We start from the raw sequence: 24,383 nt of genomic DNA on the forward strand, positions 1-24,383 counted from the left end.
CTGGCGATGATGCTCAGTGAAAGCGCTAGGTCTGTGCTTGCTTTCGTCGCGGTGATCTGCTGATGAGAAAACGCTAGGGCTGATTCTTCTTGCTTGGAGGAAATCCACCAAGGGGTCTTGTTGAGAAGTTGCGTGCTGAGCTTGGCTCCTATTGCCTCTTCTGCTATTTAGTACTAGCTTGGTTTGCTTATATATTTTCTTACCAAATTGCCCTACCTACTTTTGTTGAAAAGTCACTTAAATTAATAAGTGAAAAATGCCAAAAATAGGTAAAATAGGCTAAATGCACTGAAAAAATATCCTAACAGATTCTAATAAATTCTGATGGGAATGCTTATAATCATGTTGTGTGCAACCAGAGGATATGCATCTACACTAAGTGACTGGACATGCACGGTCTACGAACAGACTCACAAAAGAGCCAGATCACTTCTAAGCTGAACCTTGGTCGTGCTGTAGCCTGTCCACGGACACATAGGGTTGGATGTGTCATGTGACAACTACACAGCATCGACAGAGCCTACATCAGAGGATTCGGATCACTTTGGCACAACATGCACGACGCCCGGTCAAACTGCTGACCATGGAGGAAACGTATGAGATCCGCCAACGACCAATGCTGGATCTCTTGTGACTTGTGATTTAGCTATCCCGGCTAGCTACTTATTTCACACCTACCATATTAGGATTTCATAGTATTTCATTTTGTTAATCTGACTTTGTATCAGATCCACCACATTGTAACGCTCTGGTCCCATAGGTCATTTTGGCCTTTTGAAGACGTTAATTTAACATTTCATTTCATTTCATTTCTCTCTCTCTCTCTCTCTCTCTCTCTCTCTCTCTCTCTCTCTCTCTCTCTCTCTCTCTCTCTCTCTCTCTCTCTCTCTCTCTCTCTCTCTCTCTCTCTCTCATATAACAGGTCTTGAGTCATCGGATAGATCTTTAAGGTCTCTTGGGATAGTTTCCTACAACGTTAAAATTCTCTTCTTCTCAGGTGTGTGTGTGTGGGTGTGTGCTAATAAGAAGAGGAAATTGGTATAACCTTTTCTATCACCCAAGTGTGGTAGGGGATAGTTTCCTACAACGTTAAAATTCTTCTTCTTCTTCTTCTTCTTCTTCTTCTTCTCCCTCCTCTCTCTCTCTCTCTCTCTCTCTCTCTCTCTCTCTCTCTCTCTCTCTCTCTCTCTCTCTCTCTCTCTCTCTCTCTCTCTCTAAAAAAGTGGGGCTTTGACTCTTCACATTACATAAAATTGACCATAGGTCTATATACAAGAAAGTGGTACACAAGGGAAAATCTCAAATCAAACCATAGGATATCCGATACATCTACGGATAAAGATACTCTAATCAGGTGGTGAAGTATAGTCAAGCCTACACAAATCCTCCCAAAGCTCTGTCCACCTCAAGAGATGTAGCGAAAACCACAAAAATCCAATGCTAGGTATCTGACTGATATAAAGCATCCACAGAAGTTATAGCATCCACAGTATAAAACTCTTGTAGCAGCTCACAATAAAAAAGGGACTGTGAAACCCCTAGGCCGTGCGCCTTCAAAATCATTCGCACCTCAAAAGCCAAGGGAAGACCAAGATGCACATCTCTCTGACTAAACCAACTTCCTTAAGGCCTCTCTAAACTAACTCTGAAACGAATTTTCAAACTGTCTAATATCCATAATGTAGTTGGCCTCAACCATTGTCTGCACATCTCTCTGACCAAACCAACTTCCCTAAGGCCTCTCTAACCGCACTCTCAAATAAATCTGCAAGTTGTCTGATATCCATAAAATAATTGGCCTCAACCATTCTCTCTCTCTCTCTCTCTCTCTCTCTCTCTCTCTCTCTCTCTCTCTCTCTCTCTCTCTCTCTCTCTCTCTCTCTCTCAACTAACACAAAAATGTAATGTCATTGCAAGAGTCCATACAACTAACCTTGCTAGCAAGAAAGGTTACAATATGGCAGGAAAAACAAGAAGAAGACATTACCTAGAAAAATCAGAATGGGGGAATTCCTATTTTGAGATTTAGCCCTTTTTTTTTAGCATGAAAGATTTGCCAAGTCCTCCTCCATCCACTTCGAATCGAGAGCAAGGTAGTTCTTGAACTTGACCACATATTTCTGGACCAACTTTCCCTTCACTTTTCTTGTGCGCTAGGACCTGCTCAAGTGTAAGAATTTTCTCGGTTTCTTCTACCTCTAAAGACTCCTCTAGCACCTCAACTCTAAATCTTCTCGGTTTCTTCTACCTCTAGTGACTCCTTTGGCACCTCTACTCTAAAAGGCCGTAGTAGACTCACATGAAAAGCATTGTAAACGAAGGACCACATCTTTGCCTTTATTGTTCTTAAATTGGAGTTTCCTAGGCCTAGAATCAACCTATACATTGTTCTTGTGGTGCCTAGGCCTATATTGTCATGACTCACAAGATTGTGACAACCACTATATGTCACAAAGTGATGACGTGGCGGACAGCAAAAACCCTAATTTCTGCCAGAAACCCTAAAATTCCTGCAAACCCTAATTTTTGCCAAAAACCCTAAATTCCGAAAATCGCGGAGGCGGATTATTAAAAAAAAAAAATTTAAAAATGATGAGCGACGCGAATTTTGCTTTTGCTTTTTTTTATAAAAAAAAAGAGAAAAGACTCTCTAAGAGAGAGAGAGAACTAATGCTTTTGATTTTAAAAGCTTTTGGGGCTCTGCTTTTGGGCATCCCTTGTAACCTTTAAATTAGTGGTGAGGGCCTCACTTCTCAGAGCATCTGGACGCAGAGTCTGAGAGTGAAACCCTAACCGCTCTCTTGTACTTTGATGATTGATTAATATAAAAAGAAATACCGAAAGGGGCGCCAGTCTTTGGGGCCAATATCTCTAGGCACGGAACTCCGCCGGGCCAGTGCAAATCTATTGTGATCTGTGAATTGTTTTGAAGTGGTTATTTGGTGCTGTCGCGGTTGATTCTTGACTTGGAGTGTCCAAGTCTGTTACAGTGGTATCAGAGCCCGGCCGATTTCTCTTCTACGGGAAATCCGATCCCCGAATTTTTTTTTCCGCGGCACCTATGGCTTCAGGCAATGATCAGTCGACTCCCTCTGCATCTGGAGATGCGGGCTGGGATCACAACGAAGATTCAGGCAGAGAGTATGGCCCGCCTTGGCCTACTTAGGCGGGGCGGCGAGAGATAGAGCATCGCAAGTTGATTGGCGATGCAACAAAGATGATGCTCAATTTTGCCAAGGACCCGAAGATGGCAAAATATATGAACCAGACCTCTTTGAGAGAGGTACAGATGGAGTGGCAGAGAACCACAACACCACTCCCGAAACCCGCTCTCAAGAAACCTTCTGCCTCCAAGAAATATATGGAGAAGGAACTGGAGAACGTGGTTGATGCACGGATTGCTCAGCTTTTCGACGTGCAAAAGAAAGGCAAAAAGCACGGCAAAAAGCAGAACAAAGGTACTGACTTCCCGGGATATTTGGGTCGTAGGTCGACATTCGACAAAGCAAAGAAACTGAAGAAGCGCGTCAAGTTTGAAGGCCTACCGAGTTCTTCTTCTTCTTCTGACAGTTCTGCTAGCTCTTCAGACTCAAGCGAAGAAGACAGGAAAAGCAAAAAGCGAAGCAAGAAACAACGCTTCGGAAAGGGCAAGAAAAAGGCAAGGAAATCTAGGTCTCGCCCAGTGAGTGACACTTCTACAGAGGACTCGTCTACGGACAGTTCAGACTCTGACAACGGAAACTTTTATGCAAACAAGAGGAATTTTTACAAAGCCAACCAGTATGACTTTCTCGAAGATAAAAGCAAGAAAGTCCGAGAGTTTAAGGAAGGTGGCCAAGCACTTAAGTTTGATACTTTTTCGGGATACTCAGATGCTTCAAAGGCTTTGTCTTTTATTCAACAGTTTGACATCGGTTTCGCGGGAGGACGCTATTCAGAGCACTCCAAGATTCGGAGAGCTGCCTCTTATTTTAAGGGGAATGCTCGCACTTGGTGGTCCACGCTTCTATTAAGCAAGACTGTGCCAATTACATGGCTGAAATTCAAGAGGCTTTTTTCTTCTTGGTTGACTCAAGAGTTTGAGCGAGATATACGAGCTGCTTGGAACCATCTCCGGATGACCAAGAGCGATACAGTGAATTCTTACTGTGAAAGATTTTGGAACTCTTTTCTACCTGCCTCTTCATTCCAGAAGATCTCGTTCAGAGAACAGATTGAGCGGTTTACATTGGGTCTACCTACAGAGATCCGAGATCACTGCTTGGAACACAAGTCAGCTTCTATTCAGGAGTTGATGAGTCATGCGAAGCGGGGCTTTGCAATTCACTCTGGCAGTCTGACCTACCCCATAGATGAGGTCACGACACAACGAACCGGACAGACTTCTGGGAATGAAAGTAGAAAAAGAAAGAGCAACCCAGAGAAAAAGGATGCACGACCCAGACTTACTCCTCAGGAGCGGACTCGCTACATCAGGGAGGGGAAGTGCTTTGGATGCGGGGAAACTGGACATATCTCCGCGAAGTGCCCTAAAAAGGCACAGAAAGAACAGAATGACAAGGACGACGAAAGGCCTGAGAGTTCGAGAGCAGCTGAGGATCGTGTACGAAAAGGCAAGATGAAAACAGGACTGGTTCCAGATTGTGTGGGTACTGATCCCGACACCATGGATGAGAGTACAGAACTTTGCCGAGCTTGGGGCAAAGTGAAAGATCAAGAGGCCCTGATTTTCTTTGATGGAGGAGCCAAGGCCAACTTCATTTCACCGGAATTGGAGGCGCGGCTCGAGATTACTCCCAATCGGATGGGACCACTTGCAGAGGCAGTTCTAGCGGCACCCGGCAGGGACGTAGCCATTACACCTGTCATTGGCAAACTTCGGTTGCATTGTCAGGGGTATTTGGGGCATGAGGACTTCTTCATAATGCCTTTGGAGGGTTGTGATGTTCTCTTAGGGATTCCCTGGTACCACAAGAACAACGCCGTGGTCGATTATCGGGCGAGAAAAGCGACTTTGACTACAGAAAAGGGCAGAACAATTGTACTTGATATTAAACTGAAGGGCGAGTCTGTCCCTATTATATCGGCTTCGGCCATTTCAAAATTAATGAAATCCAGTCTGTTTGTTTACTCGATCTTTATGAAAGAGTTGAGTGGTGATGATAGGACAAATATGTCTAAACTTGATAAAGAACGCCAAGATTTTCTACACTCTCACGCCGATTGCTTCTCAGAAGGCCTGCCAGGAGAGTTACCACCTGCTCGTCCTGAAGATCATACCATTGATCTGATACCTGGTAGTACACCACCGAACTGGCCACCCTACTGTGTGAGCCGAGCACAGAATGAAGAGATTATGAACCAAATGAAAGACCTCTTGGAAAAGGGTCTTGTCCAGCCTAGTACTTCACCGTATTGCTCTCCAGTATTGTTGGTTTTGAAGAAAGACGGATCTTGGAGAATGTGCATCGATTATAGAGCTCTCAACAAAATCACCATCAAGAACAGATTTCCGATTCCTAGGATCGATGATATACTCGACAGGTTACAGGGATCCTCATGTTTTAGCAGGATTGACTTGAAGAGTGGATATCATCAGATCAGAATAGCACCAGGAGATGTCTACAAGACAGCTTTTCGGACGACTTTTGGGTTATTTGAGTTTTTGGTGATGCCTTTTGGCTTAACCAATGCTCCTGCGACATTTAACCGGATGATGGACAGGATTTTTCGAGAGTACAGGCTATTCGTTGGCACTTTCTTTGACGACATCATTGTTTTCTCGAAGAATGAGGCAGAACACAGAGATCATCTGCTTCAAGTCTTTCAGGCAATTACGAGATCACACGTTAGTGATTAATGCTAAGAAAAGTGAATTTTTCCTACTACAGATACACTTTTTGGGACACATTGTGTCAGCAGCAGGAGTGCGAATGGACACGGCCAAGATAGAGACTATCTGTGATTGGCCCGATTTGAGGAATGTCCATGAAGTTAGAAGCTTCTTGGGACTGTGTTCGTACTACAGGCGGTTCATACGAAAGTTTGCAGAGGTTGCTTCCCCTTTGCATATCTTGACACAGAAAGGAGTACCTTTTTCTTGGGGACCCACAGAGGTGACTGCCTTTCAGACATTGAAAGAAAAATTGACTACAGGACCATATTTTGACTTTGCCGGACTTGCAGAAGTCATTTGAAGTATATTGTGATGCTTGTGGTCGTAGTCTGGGTACGGTCTTGATGCAAGAAGGCCATGTTATAGCTTACGAGAGCCGTTTGTTCTCTAGGCCGGAGATGACAGCACAGATCTATGGGAAAGAGCTTTTGGCGGTTATCCACGCTCTTACTCAGTGGCGGCATTATCTACTCGGAGCGGATTTACTGTCTTTACAAACCATCAGAGTTTGCGCTACTTCTTGTCACAGAAGCAGCTTTCGGAAAAGCAGATGCGGTGGGTGAACATCTTGTCACAGTTCCACTTCCAGATTGTCCATGTGCAGGGACAGAAGAATGTGGTGGCAGATGCTTGTCTCGAAAACCGTTGGTTCTTGCTATTTCCGCGATACATCATAGGAGCTTCGAGGATATGGTCGATCAGTGTGCCACAGATACAGATTTTTTCACACGGATACGGGATGAGGAGATAGTAGCTGGATACTCCCTTCGGGAAGGCTACTTGATGAAAAAGACTATGTTGTGCGTTACACAACCGTTGAGGGAAAAGGTTATGACTGAATGCCATTGTCCACCTTTTACGGGTCACCGCGGCATTGCTACCACCATGAAAGGGGTAGAGAGATATTTCTTTTGGCCGAGACTCAAGAAAGATGTGGAAGAGTTTGTGCGCAGTTGCTTGGTATGCCAGAAGGTCAAGTTTAACCGGCATAAAGCACAGGGATTGTTAAAGCCTTTACCCATACCCACCCGCCCCTGGGAAAGTATAGCGATGGATTTCGTTTTTGATCTCCCGAGAACACAGAGTGGTCACGATGGTATCTGGACTGTTATTGACAGATTTAGCAAACAGGCTCATTTCATTCCAGTGAAGAAAACAATCAAGCCGGATCACTTAGCGAGACTGTTTGTGGCCCAGATTTTCAGATTACATGGCATGCCTGAGACAATTGTCTCCGACAGAGACCCCAGATTTACGAGTTTGTTTTGGAAGGCAATTTGGGAGAACATTGGCATGCGGTTGCAGTTCTCGTCATCGTTCCACCCGCAGACTGATGGGCAATCCGAGATTGCCAATTCAGTGGTTCTAGATTTATTGAAGTCTTATATCTCAGATCAGAAGACTCAATGGGAAAGATATTTACCTTTGGTGGAATTTGCCTACAATAACACGATACACTCGTCGATAGGGAAGGCGCCATGAGAGATTGTTGAAACTGCTGCGAAGGTTCCATCCTTCCTGAGCACGAAAGATTATAAAATTTGAAGCGGATGAATATTCGCGAGACTTGGATACGGCTTTTGCCAAGGTTCGCGAGACTTTGCAGGAGTCTCAAGAACGACAGAAAAAGGCAACGGATCGCCATCGTCGCGACTGGAAACTGAAGGAGGATGATTGGGTGCTCTTACTTTTGAGAAGGCACGCCTAAGAAAGAAAAAGGGAAAGGAGAGGCTTTTTCCAAAGCTTAGTATGTGATACTACGGACCTTTCCAGATTACTGACAAGATAAATGATGTCTCCTTCCGATTGAAACTGCCAGATACTTGGAGGATTCACAATGCATTGCATGTGAGTCTCTTGAAACCTTTTAAAGGTGATGTGCCTGATGATGGGGAGCCTGATGAGCAACCCAAAGTGGAAGAAAACGAGGAGATCCTTGTTCCTGAACAGATTTTGGCACATAATGATACGAAGAAAGGTAAAGTCCGAAGGCGGTTCTTGGTTAAGTTCAAGAACTTTCCTGCATTTGATGCGAAGTGGATGGAGGAGGAGGACCTAGCAGATACTCCTCGGATTGTGAAACTTTACCTCGATGCTTTTGGTTTAGCATAGTCTACTCCAAATGGAACCCAGAATTCAGCTTGGCCGAAGATCTGGTGCAGTGGGATGCACAAGAGGGGAGTTACTCCACTCCTTTGTCAACAGATGCCTCGATTTTGATACTAAAGTCACTGATGTCTCTTTGAGCTTCACGGATACTGAGAGCTGACAGTATTCTGCTGGATGACTTTATGAAATGGAATTCCTGATTATGATACTGATTTGTTCTTGACTTCTTGTGAGTGCAGGAACTGATAGCCGAAATGACTGCAGCATTTTGGTCTGATTGATCTCGAATAGACATGGTTGCAATAGGGGTTAATACATTGCCGATAAATCATGGTCTAAGATCCGAATGAATGTTGAATGTCATGTGATGTCCTGTGATGTCTGGTGATGTCCTGTGATGTCTGGTGATGTGACTGTCGATTTTGTACATGTGCTAGATGTGCGTTCCTAGTACGTAGGTACTAACAGTCAGTGTTTGCTAAGACGGTTTATGGCTTTTGTCGGTTTTGCAGGCGTAATCGCGGTCGATTACAATGCTTTCAAGAGGGGGGTATGTCACAAAGTGATGACGTGGCGGACAACAGAAACCCTAATTTCTGCCAGAAACCCTAAAATTCCTGCAAACCCTAATTTTTGCCAAAAACCCTAAATTCCGGAAATCGCGGAGGTGGATTATTAAAAAAAAAATTTGAAAAAATGATGAGCGACGCGAATTTTGCTTTTGCTTTTTTTATAAAAAAAAAGAGAAAAGACTCTCTAAGAGAGAGAGAGAACTAATGCTTTTGATTTTAAAAGCTTTTGGGGCTCTGCTTTTGGGCATCCCTTGTAACCTTTAAATTAGTGGTGAGGGCCTCACTTCTCAGAGCATCTGGACGCAGAGTCTGAGAGTGAAACCCTAACCGCTCTCTTGTACTTTGATGATTGATTAATATAAAAAGAAATACCGAAAGGGGCGCCAGTCTTTGGGGCCAATATCTCTAGGCACGGAACTCCGCCGGGCCAGTGCAAATCTATTGTGATCTGTGAATTGTTTTGAAGTGGTTATTTGGTGCTGTCGCGGTTGATTCTTGACTTGGAGTGTCCAAGTCTGTTACACTATATATATTTGCTAGTTTCTTTCCTTTAATTTTGGGAACCCTCTTGTTAAAATCACAAATGCCCATTTGTCAAAGCCCAGCTCCCTGCTGCTGCTACACCTCGCGCTCGCCATCGCTCCCTCCCTCTACTTCCCCTCGTGCACGCCCTGCTAGCCCGCTTCATCTTCCCCCCCCCCCCCCCCCTTTTGCGCGTTGCCCTATGCTGCCCCACCCAGCCTGCTACGCGCTGCCCTGAGCTGCTCGTTTAGCCTGTTACACGTTGCCCAATGCTGCCCGCCCCTCCCGCGCTCCGTGCTTGCGTTGTCCGCATCGTTTCACCTCGCCCTCATCGACGCCCTCAACTCCTTCTCGCTCGCCTTCGCAGCAACAGACACAGATGGAGGATTCTACTCCACAGAGGGACTCCACTGTAGCCCCCTCAACCGACCCCGCAGAACCCACCATTCGACTTGCTCTCTCACCCACAGAGCAAGTGAGCTTAGAGGCAGAGGTGGCGCGTCTTCAAGCCACCTCTGTTATTTGCAAGATTCTCAGCACCAAACCCAAGGGGAAGTGCACGATCTCCTTCTTGCCCACCTTCTCGTTGAGGTGGGAAAGATTCTCGATGTTCAACTTCTCGAACGTGGCTACTACCAAATAGAGTTTGAGACTCCCGACATGTTGTCCAAGGTCATTGCAATGAGCCCCCTGGCCATCCGAGCAGTTAGAGCACACTTTCAACAGTGATGCCACAGTTTCGACCCAGCTACCGACGTTCTTTTCGAGGAGGCAGACCTGCCCATCTCAGTCTGCTTCCCTGGCCTGAGGAGGGAGTACCTTCTGCTCCTTTCCAGGATAGGCTCAGTGATCGAGACTGTGCTGGAGACACCTCGCACGGCAGCCTCTATAGCTGCCAAGGCGGCCGGCATCCCCACAGTACGTGTTCTAGTTCAGGACACCCATACTCTCCCGAAGGTCATCCTACTACCTCAAGTGAGTGGAGGTTGGTTCCGTTAGAGCACGGAGTATTCGGACCTCCTGAATTAGTGTTTCATTTGCAGACAGATGGGCCATTTGGCAAAGGCATGTTCTCATAGGAGACCTCGACCCACAGTGCAGGCGCGACCTCCCAAGGTTGAGCATGCCCAAAAGCCAGATACACAGGACGCACAAGCTGGTACCTCGACTGAGACAAGCGATCAGACAACTGACGGTTGGTAGCAGGTGCCTGGCCGCCACTGACAGGGGTGGGCTTTCCCCACTGCTCCCCCTGGTGACCGACCTTCTGTAGCACAGTTACACTGGGTTCCGACTGGAAAAAGTTTTGACCCCCTTCAGCAAGACCCGCCTGAGGAGGGCCCGTCCACTTCTGTTCCTCCACCTCCTTCAGACGCTACCGCTCCGCCTCCCCCACCCCACCTCCATCTCCACCTCCACCTCGCCTCCCGTCCCTCCTCTCTCCCCAGTGGGCCTACAACCTCATCTCCCGACCCCTCCTCCACTCCTCCTCAGTCGCAGGAAATTGGACACGCATCTGCCGCGAGGCGATCTCTTGGTAGTGCTTTCGCTACGAGCCGTGTGGCACGAGAGGGACAGCCCCACCTGAGGTCTCCTTTTTTGGTGCAGACTTCTCCTTTTGCAACAGTACCTCGAGGTTTGACTAGCTTTGACATTCGTAGACGCTGGGACTTCTTCGACTACAGCTTCACACGGTTCCTGGGTGACTCTTCTCCTGACCTAGAGGAGGCTTGCTTTCGAGACCACGTCCTCTTTCTTGCAACTAGAGGCATTGAGGCTTTGGACACAGCGGTGGGTTTCTCCTTTCCGTTGTGCGGTAGGGATCCCACAGAGTGGACCTAGCACACAGTTCTTGACTGGCTCCAGATTCAAGCTACTGAGTTCTCACACCACACAAGGGACTTAAGAGTGACGGATCAGGTGCAGACACTTTTGTTCAATGTGACGCCTCCGGATGCAGTGAGTTGCAGGCACATTGTGATGCATTTGTTTGTTGACACTCAGAGCTCTCCTTGTTATGTATTTGTACATGAGGATTCTAGGACAGAGGATGTAGCCCTTTGGGCAACACGCTCGGCTTGGGCCTGGGCAGGACAGTCACTTCTTTCGCGCTTATCTAGAGGTCGTTCGGATGTAGATCACTCCCCATTCAAATCGGTCTCAAAGATAGCGAGGTTGGTTGTTGTGGCAGCGTCGGTTTTCTCTCATTGACTCCATGAGGATTATCTCATGAAATGTGCAAGGATTAGGAGGGCCCCAGTTTCAGCGTCAGAGGGGTCGGCTGCATCAGGAGCTTCAGACATGCCTTGTGGGTGGTGAGATTGGCATTCCTATGCTACAGGAGCATCATCTTTGTGAGAGCCGCATTAGACAGTGTGGTCAGATTTTGTGTGGTCGCTATGAGACGTTTAGGTCAGCTGCATATGGACGTGAAGGCATCCAGGGAGAGGTATGTATGACTATCGCGGATTCTTTGCAGAGCGGGCCATTGTGGGCGGAGGGATTATTGTGCCAGGCAAGGCTCAGTGGATTATTATGCAAGTTCAGGGTTGCCTCATGGGCTTCCTGAACATCTATGCGCCCAATGTGGTGAGTGCACGTGCAGAGTTTTGGTCTCACATTGTAGAGTCTCTACCGCAGGCAGAGCAATGGTGCATTAGCGGTGACTTCAACATGTTGGAGGACCCCTCTCACAGGATTGGAGGTAGCCATACTACAATGCATGGAGTTGAGTTGGCATCTTGGGAGAGGTTATGTATGACTACGGGTTTCATATGTGTGGTAGCACTCTAGCTTTGTGAGGCCTCCAGACAGCCTGGCCTTCTCACATTCATACCGCAAAGTGGGAGGAGTGAATCTATCTCGGATAGATCGCTTCTACACTAGTGACCACTTCTGTGACTTGCCTTTAGTTGACCGTTCCGGGGCCCCCTCCTCCTCCCCGTTTCCGTCCCATTCCGGGTAGCTTTGAAACAAATGACCTGAACTTAAACGAACATATGAGAAATATCCACTGGCGCATCAAAAAAAGTAAACTGTATCACGGTACACCAAGGGCATGCACAACTTGGAACTTTGCAACATAATGATAATTGCTTTTAAGACTCCACCCCAAGAAACAAACCTTGGACTATGACCTTGGAAAGAAATGGCTACTCTGCATCTCTGAATCGATAATGCCTGCTAGTCCGCCCTCCTCTCAAGTCATAATAATAGTACGCTGACCTGAAAGCCAAGCGTGGAATTGTGTGACATAATGAATGGTACAAAAATTGCTTCCAAGGCTCCGCCCCAAGAAACAAACCTTGGACTATGAGCTGGAAAGCAATGGGCTATTCTACATCTCTCGATCGATAATGCCCAACAATCCACCCTCCTCTTGGGGCATAATGATAGTACGCTAGTGAACTCTAAGAACGAGTATCTCTAAAGCCATCGCAGCCACCCTAGAGAAAGTTGTGCACTAAATGCCACAACCACGGCAACTCCTCAGTGCAAAGTCCAACAAGAGGTCATAAACCAAGTTGTCTCGTTGATTTACAATCAAAGCTCTGCCAACCAAAGGCAACCGCATAGAGGACCAACAGTGAAGCTTCCTTCGAATGCATAGTGACACGAAACGCCGGTTCTTGGCCCAAGAAACAGAACAGAGTTTCTTGGCCGTTTCGGATTGGAAGAAACAAAGTTTCTTGGTTGCAAAAAAAAAATCCCAAAAACGCTCTTGGGCAGATTTTTAATGGTCCAGCGAACCAATTTTACCCCTTTTGCATTCGGCGCTTTGCTTTTCAGGAGGGCCTCCTTTTGCACGCAGCACTCCGTATTCTCTGTGCGTTGTAGCCTGCGCTCTTTGATACCTGCAAACAAGCAGCACTCTCTTTCTCCTAGGCTTTGGAGCCTCTCTGAGTATTCGAGGTGGGCTCCCTAACCTATTCCACCCTTCAACACACGCAATCTGTTGACTTTCCCACTCCCACGCGTGCAATGTCAGACCCTTACTGGAGGTATGTTACCAAAACTACCGGGTACAAAGGAGGAGGTGGTTCAAAGAGGTGGAAATGTAATTTTTGTAGTTTGGAGAAAAGCAGGAGTGTTACTCACATGAAGGACCATCTTGGTCATGTGCCCGGCAAGGATATGTCATTATGTGAAAGTGCCCCAGCTGATGTGAAGAATAGCCTTGCACAATGGAGAGAGAACCGTTTGGCTTTGGTCAACAACGAAGAAGGGAAAGATGCAAAGATTCCAAGTCAAAGTCAAGGAGAAGCAAGCAATGTGAGTTCTAACCTTAGTAGATTGGACTCAACCGCAACAAGTGCATATGTAAGGTGCAACGGAAGTGAAAGTTGAACTTTGCTCAAGATGAGTGCTCCGAACTGTGCTCAAGGTTCTTTTTACTTACAGAAGGGAGAACTTCTTCTGTTCCTTTAATGAGAGAGTGCAATGGACACAAACAAAGTGGTGAACACTGTGAATGAAGGTGTTGAGACTGAGAGATAGAGAGAGAAGAATACGACACCCGAATGTTGTCAAAAACCCTCCTCCGAAGGCCCCACTCTCTATGGCGAGAGCGGTCTACTATTGATTGCACAAATCTCTACAATGCTTGGACTTGCCGATGATGTCAACGACGATGAGGACGACGAAGAGACGGGCTGAAATCTGAAAACGCTAATGGCTGAAATCTGCAAATCTTTGTCTGCTGAATTCTGACTCTATGTCGGTGACGATGTCAATGGTGACAATGCAACAACAACGATGCTGAAATCTGCGTTTTCCGGGCTGAATCTGCAAACTACGCTGGATCTGACCGTGTGACGGAGATCTGATGCGGGAAGGTGAGCTCTGCGAGGTTTGGGACTTCTTCTGCGATGTCTTGACTGCTGAAAACTGAAAACGCTGGTGCTTACTGAAGTTCCGTCGAAATGAATCAGCAAAACACCAAGACTGATTTGCAAACCAAAAACACTAGGGCTGAGAATTGTTTTGCTGCGGGGAAACTGCTAGCGCTAGGGCTGTTCTGTGGTCTTGCTGTCGCCAGGCTGCTGCAATGCAAAAACGCTAGGCTGATCTTGGTCTTGGTGCAAAAACGCTAGGTCTGTTGGGGGGTTCCTGCTGAGAAGTTGCCTGTTGAACCGAAGTTCCTGCTGCCTCTTCTGCCAGAAATGCTAGCGCTAGGGTTTCTTAAGTACTTGGCTATCAAAATTGCCCTACCCAATAATAAGTAAAAAATGTCAAAAATAGGGAAATAGGTCTATGCATTGTAAAAATGCTACTAATGGGTTCTGATGGTAATCTGATGATCATGTTGTGTGCAACCAGAGGATATGCATCTACTCTAAGTGTTTGGACATGCACTGTCTACGAACAAACTCACAAAAGTGCCAGATCACTTTCTATGCTAACTGAACTAAACCCATGTCATGAAGTAGCTTATCCACATACACATAGGGTTAGATATGTCACGTGACATCCCCCCCTTTTTAAAGTGAGGTACTAGTACCGAACTATATGGCGTCGAGTGAGATCGCCAACAACGTCTAAAAGAATCTTGGGAAGGACTCTTCGCCGGCCCACCCTGATGTGTGGGTCGAGCGATACTTGAACTACATAAAGGTCTGCAACGCTTGCTTCTTTGGGCCGCGCCGAAAGCAACACAAAGTCATTTGTGGCTCCTTCAATGCTTCAACTTCATCGATAGTCATGCGTCTACCTTCTTTAAGAATCTCCGAGGATGAAAATTCCTAAAACCACTTCCAACACAAAAACATGAACATACCCATTCCATGTAAAGTGACTAGAAAAATTCTAGTCTTCTTTAAAGACTGTGCATGCAATGTAGATGAACATATAGACGGAACATATATGGAAATGCCGATGCTTGATGCTTAATCCTTCTTGTGCTCTTCCGGATATTGTGTCATGCGAAGGAAGAGACATGGAATGTGAATTCCTTTCAACTTTCCATGAGTAATCCGCATACATCCGTGCTCATTCATGAGCGAATCGTGCTCAGCGTACAATATGTCATGCCTATGAAAAGAGATCACATAAGGACGGTGACTAAAATACAGGAAAGCATCACGAATGAACACTCGAACAATGCGGGCTAACTAATCATTCGAACACATAATACTTCCTGAGGGGGTTCTTGGGACCTCGACTCGAGAGCCAAGATCAATTCTTCGTGATTGATCGAAACTTCCTGTGAGGATTCTTCGGACCTCGACTCGAGAGCCAAGATCGGTTCTTCGTGATTGATCGAATCTGCAATGAGGTTAGCTTCACTAGAAAAAGCATCAACGAAACCATTATCCTTGTAAACAATCGCAGCTTCTTCTTGCAAATCATCATGCTCGTGAATAACCACATCTTGATCATGCAAATGCTTGTCATTATCATCCAAATCATGTGTGTCATCATTATCATCCAATTCATCATGCTTATCATTATCATTCAAATCATGTGTGTCATGCTTGGGAGAAGAAAAGACTAAAAGAGTCTCCTTCTCCTGTTCCTTTTCAAACTGCGCTTGCACATTAGAAAAAAGTCGCAACAACTCTTTCATGTGTTGGTCGCTCATCGCTTTTCTTGCTTTGTTCTCGCGATCGAATTCTGCTTCTCTTTCTTCGCGCTCACGATCCAATTCCACTTGTCGTACTTTGGCTTCCAAGCGTGCTTGCTCGTGCCTACGCGCTATGGCTGCCATTCTTTCTTCGCGTTCACGTGCGATGGTTGCCATTCTTTCTTCGTATTTACGCTCTATGGCTACCATTCTTTCTTCGCTTTCTAGCTTCCTGTCCATCATCATCATGTCGAAAGCCTCCATAGAAGTTAGTGCAATCCTTGGCGTAGATGGGGAAGGGGGAGGGTCGGAACAACCTCCTGGTGGGGAAAATTTTTCTTCACCACCCTCATGCTCATCACCTCCATGTGAAGTATCCATTCTGCTTCGAGTGATGACCATCCACTGAAGTCTTGGGTTCTTAAGTTCACGAGGAACTTGGTTCTTGTGGTTCTTCGTTCTTGGTTCTTGTTCTGGAGTCTTGAGGTTCTTCTAGGAGAGCATGTTGTTCATTCTTCATCTCTCATTTCTAATGTGCAGGCGAAGCTTGAAAAGGATCAAGCGAAGGAGACTCTTTCAGTCTTGTCTTCTCCAAAGCACAACACACATGATTTGCATGATCAAGATGTGATTATTCACTAGCATGATGATTTGCAGGATCAAGATGTGATTATTCACGAGCATGGTGATTTGCAGGATAATGATGTGATTGTTCACAAGGATGATGGTTTAGTTGATACTTGTTCTAGTGAAGCTAACCTCATTGCAGATTCGATCACTCACGAAGAACCGATCTTGGCTCTCGAGTCAAGGTCCCAAGAACCCCCACAAGAAGTATTCTGTGTTTGAATGATTAGTCAGCACGCATTGTTCAAGTGTTTCATTCGTGATACTTTCTTGTATTTTAGTCACCGTCCTTATGTGATCCCTTTTCATAGGCATGACATATTGTACGCTAAACACGATTCACTCATGAGCACAGATGTATACTGATTACTCGTGAAAAGATGAAATGTTTACACCCAAGGAATTCACATTCCATGTCTCTTCCTTGGCATGAAACAGTTTCCAAAAGAGCACAAGAAGGATTGAGCATCAAGCATCGGCATTTCCATTGTGATTTGCCACAGTTGATACATTTAGATCAGAAAGACAAGTTTCGATTCCATTGTTTGCATGTGTTTGATGAACGGTTTGGCAATCCGTCTATATGTTCATCTCCATTGCATGCACAGTCTTTAAAGAAGACTATAATTTTTCCAGTCACTTTACATGGAATGGGTATGTTCATGTTTTTGTGTTGGAAGTGGTTTCAGGAATTTTCATCCTCGGAGATTCTTGAAGAAGGTAGACGCATGACTATAGACGAAGTTGAAGCATTGAAGGAGCCACAGATGACTTTGTTGCTTTCGGCGCGGCCCAAAGAAGCAAGCGTTCTAGACCTTTATGAAGTTCAAGTATCGCATGACCCACGCATCAGAGTGGGCCAACGAAGAGTCCTTCACAGAATTCCAGACACTATTGGCGATCTCCCTCGACGCCATACAGTTCAGTACCAGTACCTCACTTTGAAAAGGAGGGGATGTCACGAGCACATCGAACCCTATGTGCACGTGGACAAGCTACTTCATGACATGGGTTCAGTTCAGTTCACTCTGCCTAGCTTAGGAAGTGTTTTGGCACTTTTGTGAGTCTGTTCGCAGACCGTGCATGTCCATGCACTTAGAGTAGATGCATATCCTCTGGTTGCACACAGCATGATCATCGGATTACCATCAAAACCCATCAGGAGCATTTTTACAGTGTATAGACCTATTTTCCCTATTTTAGCCAATTTTCACTTATTATTTTTAAGTGACTTTTGTTGGGAAATTGGGTAGGGCAAATTGGCCAAGAATCTATATAAGAAAAGCTAGTGCTAGCACTTTCTGGCAAAAGAGGCAGTAGGAACCGCGTGTTCAACAGGCACCTTCTCGGCAAGACCCTCCCCGGCATGATCACCTAGCGTTTTCTTCAAGTGCAGATTCAGCCCAGCGTTTTGCATTTGCAACAGCCTGGCGACAACAGATCGCAGATCAGCCCTAGCATTAGCAGAACAGTAGAATCAGCCCTAGCGTTTTTGGGAGCAGCAAAATCCTTAGCGTTTTTGTAGAATCCCAGCGGTAGAACACCCCTTGCATCAGCGTTTTGCATTTGCAGCAGTCAGACTCCGCACCGCAGCCCCCAAACCGCGCAGATCTCACCTTTCCGCAGCAAATCCTCCCCCCTCGGTCAGATCCACCGAAGTTTGCAGATTCAGCCCGGAAAACGCAGATTTCAGCATCTGCGCTTTCAACGCGTCGTCGTCACATTGTTGTCATCGCCGTCATCACCGACATAGAGTTGGAATTCAGCAAATAAAGATTTGCACATTTCAACCATTAGCGTTTTCAGATATCAACCGTCTCGTCGCCGTCATCATTGTCGTCGACATCGTCGGCAAGTCCATTGCATCTAGACCATTGTACCAGATTTGTGCAATCAATAGCATAGACCTCTCTCGCCATAGAGAGTGGGGCCTTCGAAGGAGGGTTTGACAGCATTCTGGTGTCTTATTCTTCTCTCTCTATCTCTCAGTCTCAGCACCTTCATTCACAGTGTTTATCCACTTTGTTTGTGATCACTTGCACTCTCTCATTAAAGGAACGGAAGGCTCTCCCTTCCGTAAGTAAAAGGGACCCTTGAGCACAGTTCGGAGTACTCATCTTGAGCAACGTTCAACATTCACATCCGCTGCACCTTACACCTCTACAGTTCAGGTGCAAAAAGAACTTTGCTTAAAGTTAATGTCTCAGCAAAGGGGTCTTTGCAAGCTTCTAGCTTGAAGGCCAACCTTCAAAAGCACACTATGAAATTAGCCACTCGCGAGATCACACGTTTGCTCATTAGATGTGACATTCCATTTCATGTGGCTAGATGTGGGCAATGGAAGAGGGAAATGGGGGCAGTGAGTCGCATCGAATGTGAGTGGGAGGGTCCTTCATCTGAGACCTTACGTACACGGGAGTTGGAAAAGGAGAAGGATTGCATAGATGTGCAGCTTGAGTTCTTGAAGGACACATGGAAGAAGTATGGATGTACTATTTATAACCGGCCTATACAACGTAGAGGGCGGTACTATTTCAATTACCTGCTAACTTTACACAGAGCACTAAAGCACTGAGAAGGAAAGAGAACACATTGCGTCCAGCGACTAGAATGTCACTGTGCACACAAGACCGACACCCTGTAGGCCCCAAAGACTGGCACCCCTTTCGGTATTTCTTTATTAATTTAAGGTAGACAATCCGACCACTTAGCACAAGCTTTCACAAAGCTGTCCAAACCTGGCGAGGGCTGAAAACACAGGTTTTCGACCTGATTTCGGCAACATAATGACGCAAAAACCCCTGTAGGTCAAAAGAACCTGTCTAGGGCAGATTCCCTCGCTATCTGGAAGCCTTCTGGTGAGCTGTCATAGAAATTTAGTGGGCTGTAATTCTCTGTTTTTCACAGCCGGGTGCCCAAAAGCCTGTACACGCATCCCAAGGCTCTCACGAGGCTCCCTTGGTGTTTCCCTTGCAGTTTAGGTGGAAAACCCTAAACCTGCAGAAAAACACAGCAGGCTGTAATTCCCTGTTTCGGATCATTTTTAGCGGAGCGAACACGCCTACGCGTGTCCCAAGGGATCCCGCACACAATGGGACAGTTCCCCTGTGAATTGGACAAGTTTTCATGCGAGAAAACTCTCCAAACTCGCAATCATTTGTGATGGAATTGTGCGTACTTGTGGGGAATTTGCAAGCTAATCCGGTTCCTGTTCAGAAGGCTCTTGCCTTGGCAAACATGCATAAACCCCCAGAATTGTACATGTTCATCTGAGTAGCCCAACTAGTGGGGCATTACCATATGTGCTAAAGGGAAGAGAGAGGTGCACGAGAGCAAAATATTCGCGCTACATGAGACAAAGGAGAAGGCAAGCTTTCCATTAAAGCTGTAGACCTGCACCCACTACTCACACACACTGTAGGTCACTTATGAGTAAAAAATCAACCCCATCTCTCTCTTGGGCACCTCCTCTTGCTGAGGTGTCCTGCAGGTAGCTCTCCTCCTGCCAAGTGTCCAGTTTGCCCCTTTGAGTTAATTCTCTAGTTCCCACTGACTTATAAAGTTGTGACTTGACGAGTGGCCCAAATTCCTTCTGGCGCACACAGGCTTCCATACTCATCAGAATTCAGTGCTACTTGGCCCACCAATGTTAGACTGACCGGCCTAGACTCCCGATGTGAGAAGCCTGTTCGGCCACAGCCGTTTCACACTGGCCATGCAATGTCCACTTGCACCTTTTCAAGGGTTCCGAAAAAAACAAGTAAAAATAAAATAAATAAAAATATCTAGTACTTATTTACGGAAGGCAACAGGAAAAATACACCTCCTGGTGACACTATTCTTTGTGATAAGTGGTCAGATGTGCGAAAGAGAAATGTGTACAATGTCTTGATTTCTTCGTGCAAAGGAACCATCTTTTGGGAGGCCATAGATGCTTCAGGTGCCAACGTCAATGTTACAGGTTCTTACATTTATGAACACATTAGAAAGGTGATCAAGGAGATAGGTGCAGAGCATGTTGTAGAAGTGGTAACTGACAATGGCAGCAATTGTGTGTCTATGGAAAATCATAGCCTGATGCTACAAGAAAAACCGATGATTCAAACCGTCCTCTCCAAGGCAAGAGACGCCATCAATACTAAGTAAGGCATCAAGCATCTCCTACATGGAGCATGGAGCCATCGAAATCCAATACTACTCAGTAACCATAGCCCAACCACATCTCTCTCTCTCTCTCTCTCTCTCTCTCTCTCTCTCTCTCTCTCTCTCTCTCTCTCTCTCTCTCTCATTGGTCCTACAGCATTAAAATTTTCTTCCTCCTCTCCCCTCTTTTGAGTCTTTGTCCCTCTAGTTAGGATTTAGGACTCGTGTATGAATGACCAACTTCTAGAAGAAAACCTTCACAGATTCAGACAATCTCTTTTCATCACCCCAAGAAGTGTTCAAAAAACTCTTGATTGGAGTTCAACAAGTTAAAGGCTTGGTACTTAATCTACAGCACAACTTGATCGCTGAAAGGAGGCTCCAAATGATGTATACAAGGTCAACAACTTCACTATTCTAAACAGCTGCATAAGGGTTGTAAGAGCAAAAGCCAACTGGCCTACTTCTAAATCAAAATGGAATGCCTGAATAGTGCCACAAAGCAATATACCCTCTCTTTTACATAACATTGGCCCGTTTCAGTCTATTCTGCCAAAAATATGCTCCTACTAGAGCATTGACCAAAGCAATCCCAGTTAACACAAAAACTTGCATAGAAAACATGATTGCAATTGTTGATCTTTGCTCAAAGACTTTCAAGATTACAAAACAGCTTATAACCATTCTCAAGGCAAACAGAACTTAAAATCGACTTTAGAAACATACAAGTATTGGAGTTCGGATAGTTCCCCGAGATCCGGAACCAAGCTGCCAGACAACTGAGCATTTCCAAGATCACTGCATAAAAGAAACTGACAATCATGGCCGTGAAAAAGCTCAGTAAACCTCACAAAAAGTAAACTGTATGAAAATCAGTCTTATTCCGAACAAATACTTACACCCTAATAACACTGTTGCTTGGATTGCATGTGACATGGAACCATGTGCACGGATTCACAAGAGTGGGGTCCCAGCTTTGCAGCACATTGCTTGGATCATTCAAAGCAAGCCTTAAGTTATGCAATGCATCACCTGCTTGTCAAATTAGTCCATCCGTCATAAAAAGAAAAAAAGCAGCAGTACATTGCAAATTGCACAATGGCACCCCCAGAACACAGCACAACCCTCAGCCTCAGAATTCCCAGGCAGTCTAGTATGCAAGGTTATAGCTGGAAGCAAGAATAATTATGATCATTGTGACACAAAATTTGTTTCATAAATTCCAGTCACGGAGATCGAGCATCAGATAACTAGGTACTGCCTGATACATGCCACGTGAAAGTATGTAACAAGCTGACCTACTCAACCATAAGACAACTCAGCTGCTTTCATGAATGCACATTCAATCCCTTAATTATGCTGAAAAAACAACAAGGGCCTTGTTCATTGCCCATGACTATTGAGCCAGTTAACCCTATGTGCAAGCACCTGCCTGATATTACGAATAATTCCACATATCCTGACTTAAAAAAGGGAGCCAGCAATCAGTCTGTGCCGCAATATTCCTCAGCATTGTAAACCAGACATATTTATTTGCAGATTGAAGTGCTAGAATACTATCATGTCCCCTCATAATAAACACTATGGGACTTCCAATGGACTTTCTCAAGAAGCTTTGCTACAGTGGCAGCTTGTTAGCTATTCTAGCAAGGAACCTTGAGCACACAAAAAACTCCGGGCCAGGGTATTAAGAAAGACCTCCCGAGGCCCAGTCAAGTGCCTACGGTGACAGTAACAATAATTGCCAAGCAGTAGATTCCTCTCCTCCTACAGCTGCAAGACTAGCCACCACAAGGCCCTGGCATAATAAAAGTAACATATGGAGAAATACCTCCCCTTCCCTTGACTCTTTGCAACAGACTTTGCAGCAACAACCTCTCCACAATATACATATACACATGCTAGCTGCAAAACAACCCAACTTAGTGAACTTACTCCTCATAATAGAGCCACCCATCAGCTAGATAAATTTTAACGCATGGTGTTAGGAATGGTAGGATACATCAGGTACAAAAATTATATATTTGTTCAAGTCAGGGCCCTTTAGCCAAACTATAGGCAGGTTGCGTCACAATGGAGCATTACTCTATTCCTTCTTCAATAACTCAAACGTCGTCTCCGTGACAAAAACCCCTGACATACGACTAGCGTATCCAAATAACTCGTGATATCAATGAACTGAGTCATTTGCCACCAACTTTTAGCAGCATTGTGGATCATACAAATTTATGCAAGCTTTAGTGCCTCTTTTTCTGCCATAAAATAATATCAAGTTGCAGTTGTAGCTCATTTCGCAGGAAGCACGTATCATTGCTGCCACAGGTGATATACATCACGTCAAGGCGTCTAGCATGGTCAATTTTCAGACCTCCAAGAATACATTAACATCTCCAAGAGCACCCGCTTTCAGTAATGCGAGAAGAATGACACACGACACAAACAAATGAGCCACTCCAAGCTATTTCCTGTGTGTTAAAGAATGCAAATTTTTCACTAAAGAAGTAAGAAAAGGGTGAGATCTTGCAAGTAGGGGTGAATTTGCTTGATCAAGGATAGTCCATAGCTTTGAATTGATAGAATGGTCAACGAACAGTGTATCTGGTGACACCGTTCCATTAGTTCCTGAATAAGGTTTCTCAAGTAGGTACGTACATGTGGTAGATCCCAAAGAAAGCAGGAACTCATGCCTTACTATCACTGTTGATAGCACTTGATGTAACCACTCAACGAAAAGGAAGACTGAATCTTGACACTCCAGAGGAGTGTATCTCGAGCAGGACAAGATCAGATCCGCAGGAAACACACCAGCTAAAAACAGAGCCATACCTTCAGAATTGCCCAAAATGCGAGGGAAAAGCTGAAGCAGCAGCTGCAGGAGCAAAAGGAAGGAAGTCGCCCGCATGTCGAGATGCGTGATTAGCTTGAGCGGGCAAAAACATGGACAGCATACGTCCCCGGCATCACAGGCTCGTTGCAGTAGAAGAAAGTGCGACGAAATTCACGCAGAAAGGGGCTCAAAGAGCTCGAACCACGAAAATCTCTCTCTCTCTCTCTCTCTCTCTCTCTCTCTCTCTCTCTGTATGTGCGCGTAAGCGCGTGCGTGGAGCTACAGCGAGGAAGAAAGGTACTCTCTCTTTCCTTTTCTGCAGAAATGTATGTGGGTGCGAGGAGGGAGACGACCAAAGACCCTGATCTGAGAGCGCCCAGCTGGGTAGAGAGAGAGAGAATGAGAAAGGCAGGAAGTGGGCTTCTACTGACTCGGCCTCCAGCTCCGGAGTCGTAGGCAGCAAAGTCCCCGTCTAGTCAGTAGCCTGCCCGCGGTTATCATGTGGCCGCAAACGTTTGATTTCCAGGGCCATTTCACCCTAAGGTGGGGAACCTTAATGTGGGCACCAGAAGAAAGTGGAGGCCTCCTCTTTGACCGAGCTCCAAATCTCATTAAAAGATCTACTTTCCCATTTAGCATTCGTTCTCACAAACACACACAGTTGCCATGTTGCTATGCATCTATCCGACTGCCATGATCTTGTTTGGCCTGCTGAAAACAGGCCTTAGAGGCTGAGGGGTAAAGATGTATACCGTACACATGGACGGAGGATCTCAAATTTGCTTTTTAATGCATGAGCAATGGGCTCTCAGAGGTCGCTCTTTAGAGCCTTAGCTTTTTATGTACAATGGCAGATGATATAAACTACCATAGGCCTAGTAGCAAATTATACATTTTTGAGAGTTCAATATGTATGGTGTACACACATACATATCCTAGGTCCTCATTTCTATATAATTATCAGATCAGGATAATACTATTCTTAAACCGCTATGTAAGTTTTCTATAGATGACATGGGTATGAGATCTCCATGCCTGCAATCATAAGGCAACTCTAATTGTTTGCCTCCCAATGGGAAAGGTTTAAGCATTTGGTTGTGTTTTTTAAGCCCATGAGCTAGGAGC

General features: G+C 45.5%; 1 protein-coding gene across 1 annotated transcript in view; it reads right to left on the reverse strand.

Moving 5' to 3' along the window:
• The window catches only part of LOC147451683 (LRR receptor kinase BAK1-like), a 45,253-nt gene extending 21,525 nt beyond the window's left edge, over window positions 1-23,728 (reverse strand). Inside the window, exons 1-3 of the mRNA XM_086517574.1 lie at window positions 23,258-23,728; window positions 21,331-21,463; window positions 21,158-21,229 (exon numbers count right to left, since the gene is read on the reverse strand). Coding sequence (XP_086373700.1) covers window positions 21,158-21,229; window positions 21,331-21,463; window positions 23,258-23,333 — 281 coding nt within the window. The 5' untranslated portion in view covers window positions 23,334-23,728. The remainder of the gene's footprint in view (window positions 1-21,157; window positions 21,230-21,330; window positions 21,464-23,257) is intronic.
• Between the last annotated feature and the right edge of the window lie 655 nt (window positions 23,729-24,383).

The sequence above is a fragment of the Adiantum capillus-veneris genome, chromosome 8 (assembly GCF_014529385.1).
Source record: "Adiantum capillus-veneris isolate H3 chromosome 8, ASM1452938v2, whole genome shotgun sequence".
Lineage (NCBI taxonomy): Eukaryota > Viridiplantae > Streptophyta > Polypodiopsida > Polypodiales > Pteridaceae > Adiantum > Adiantum capillus-veneris.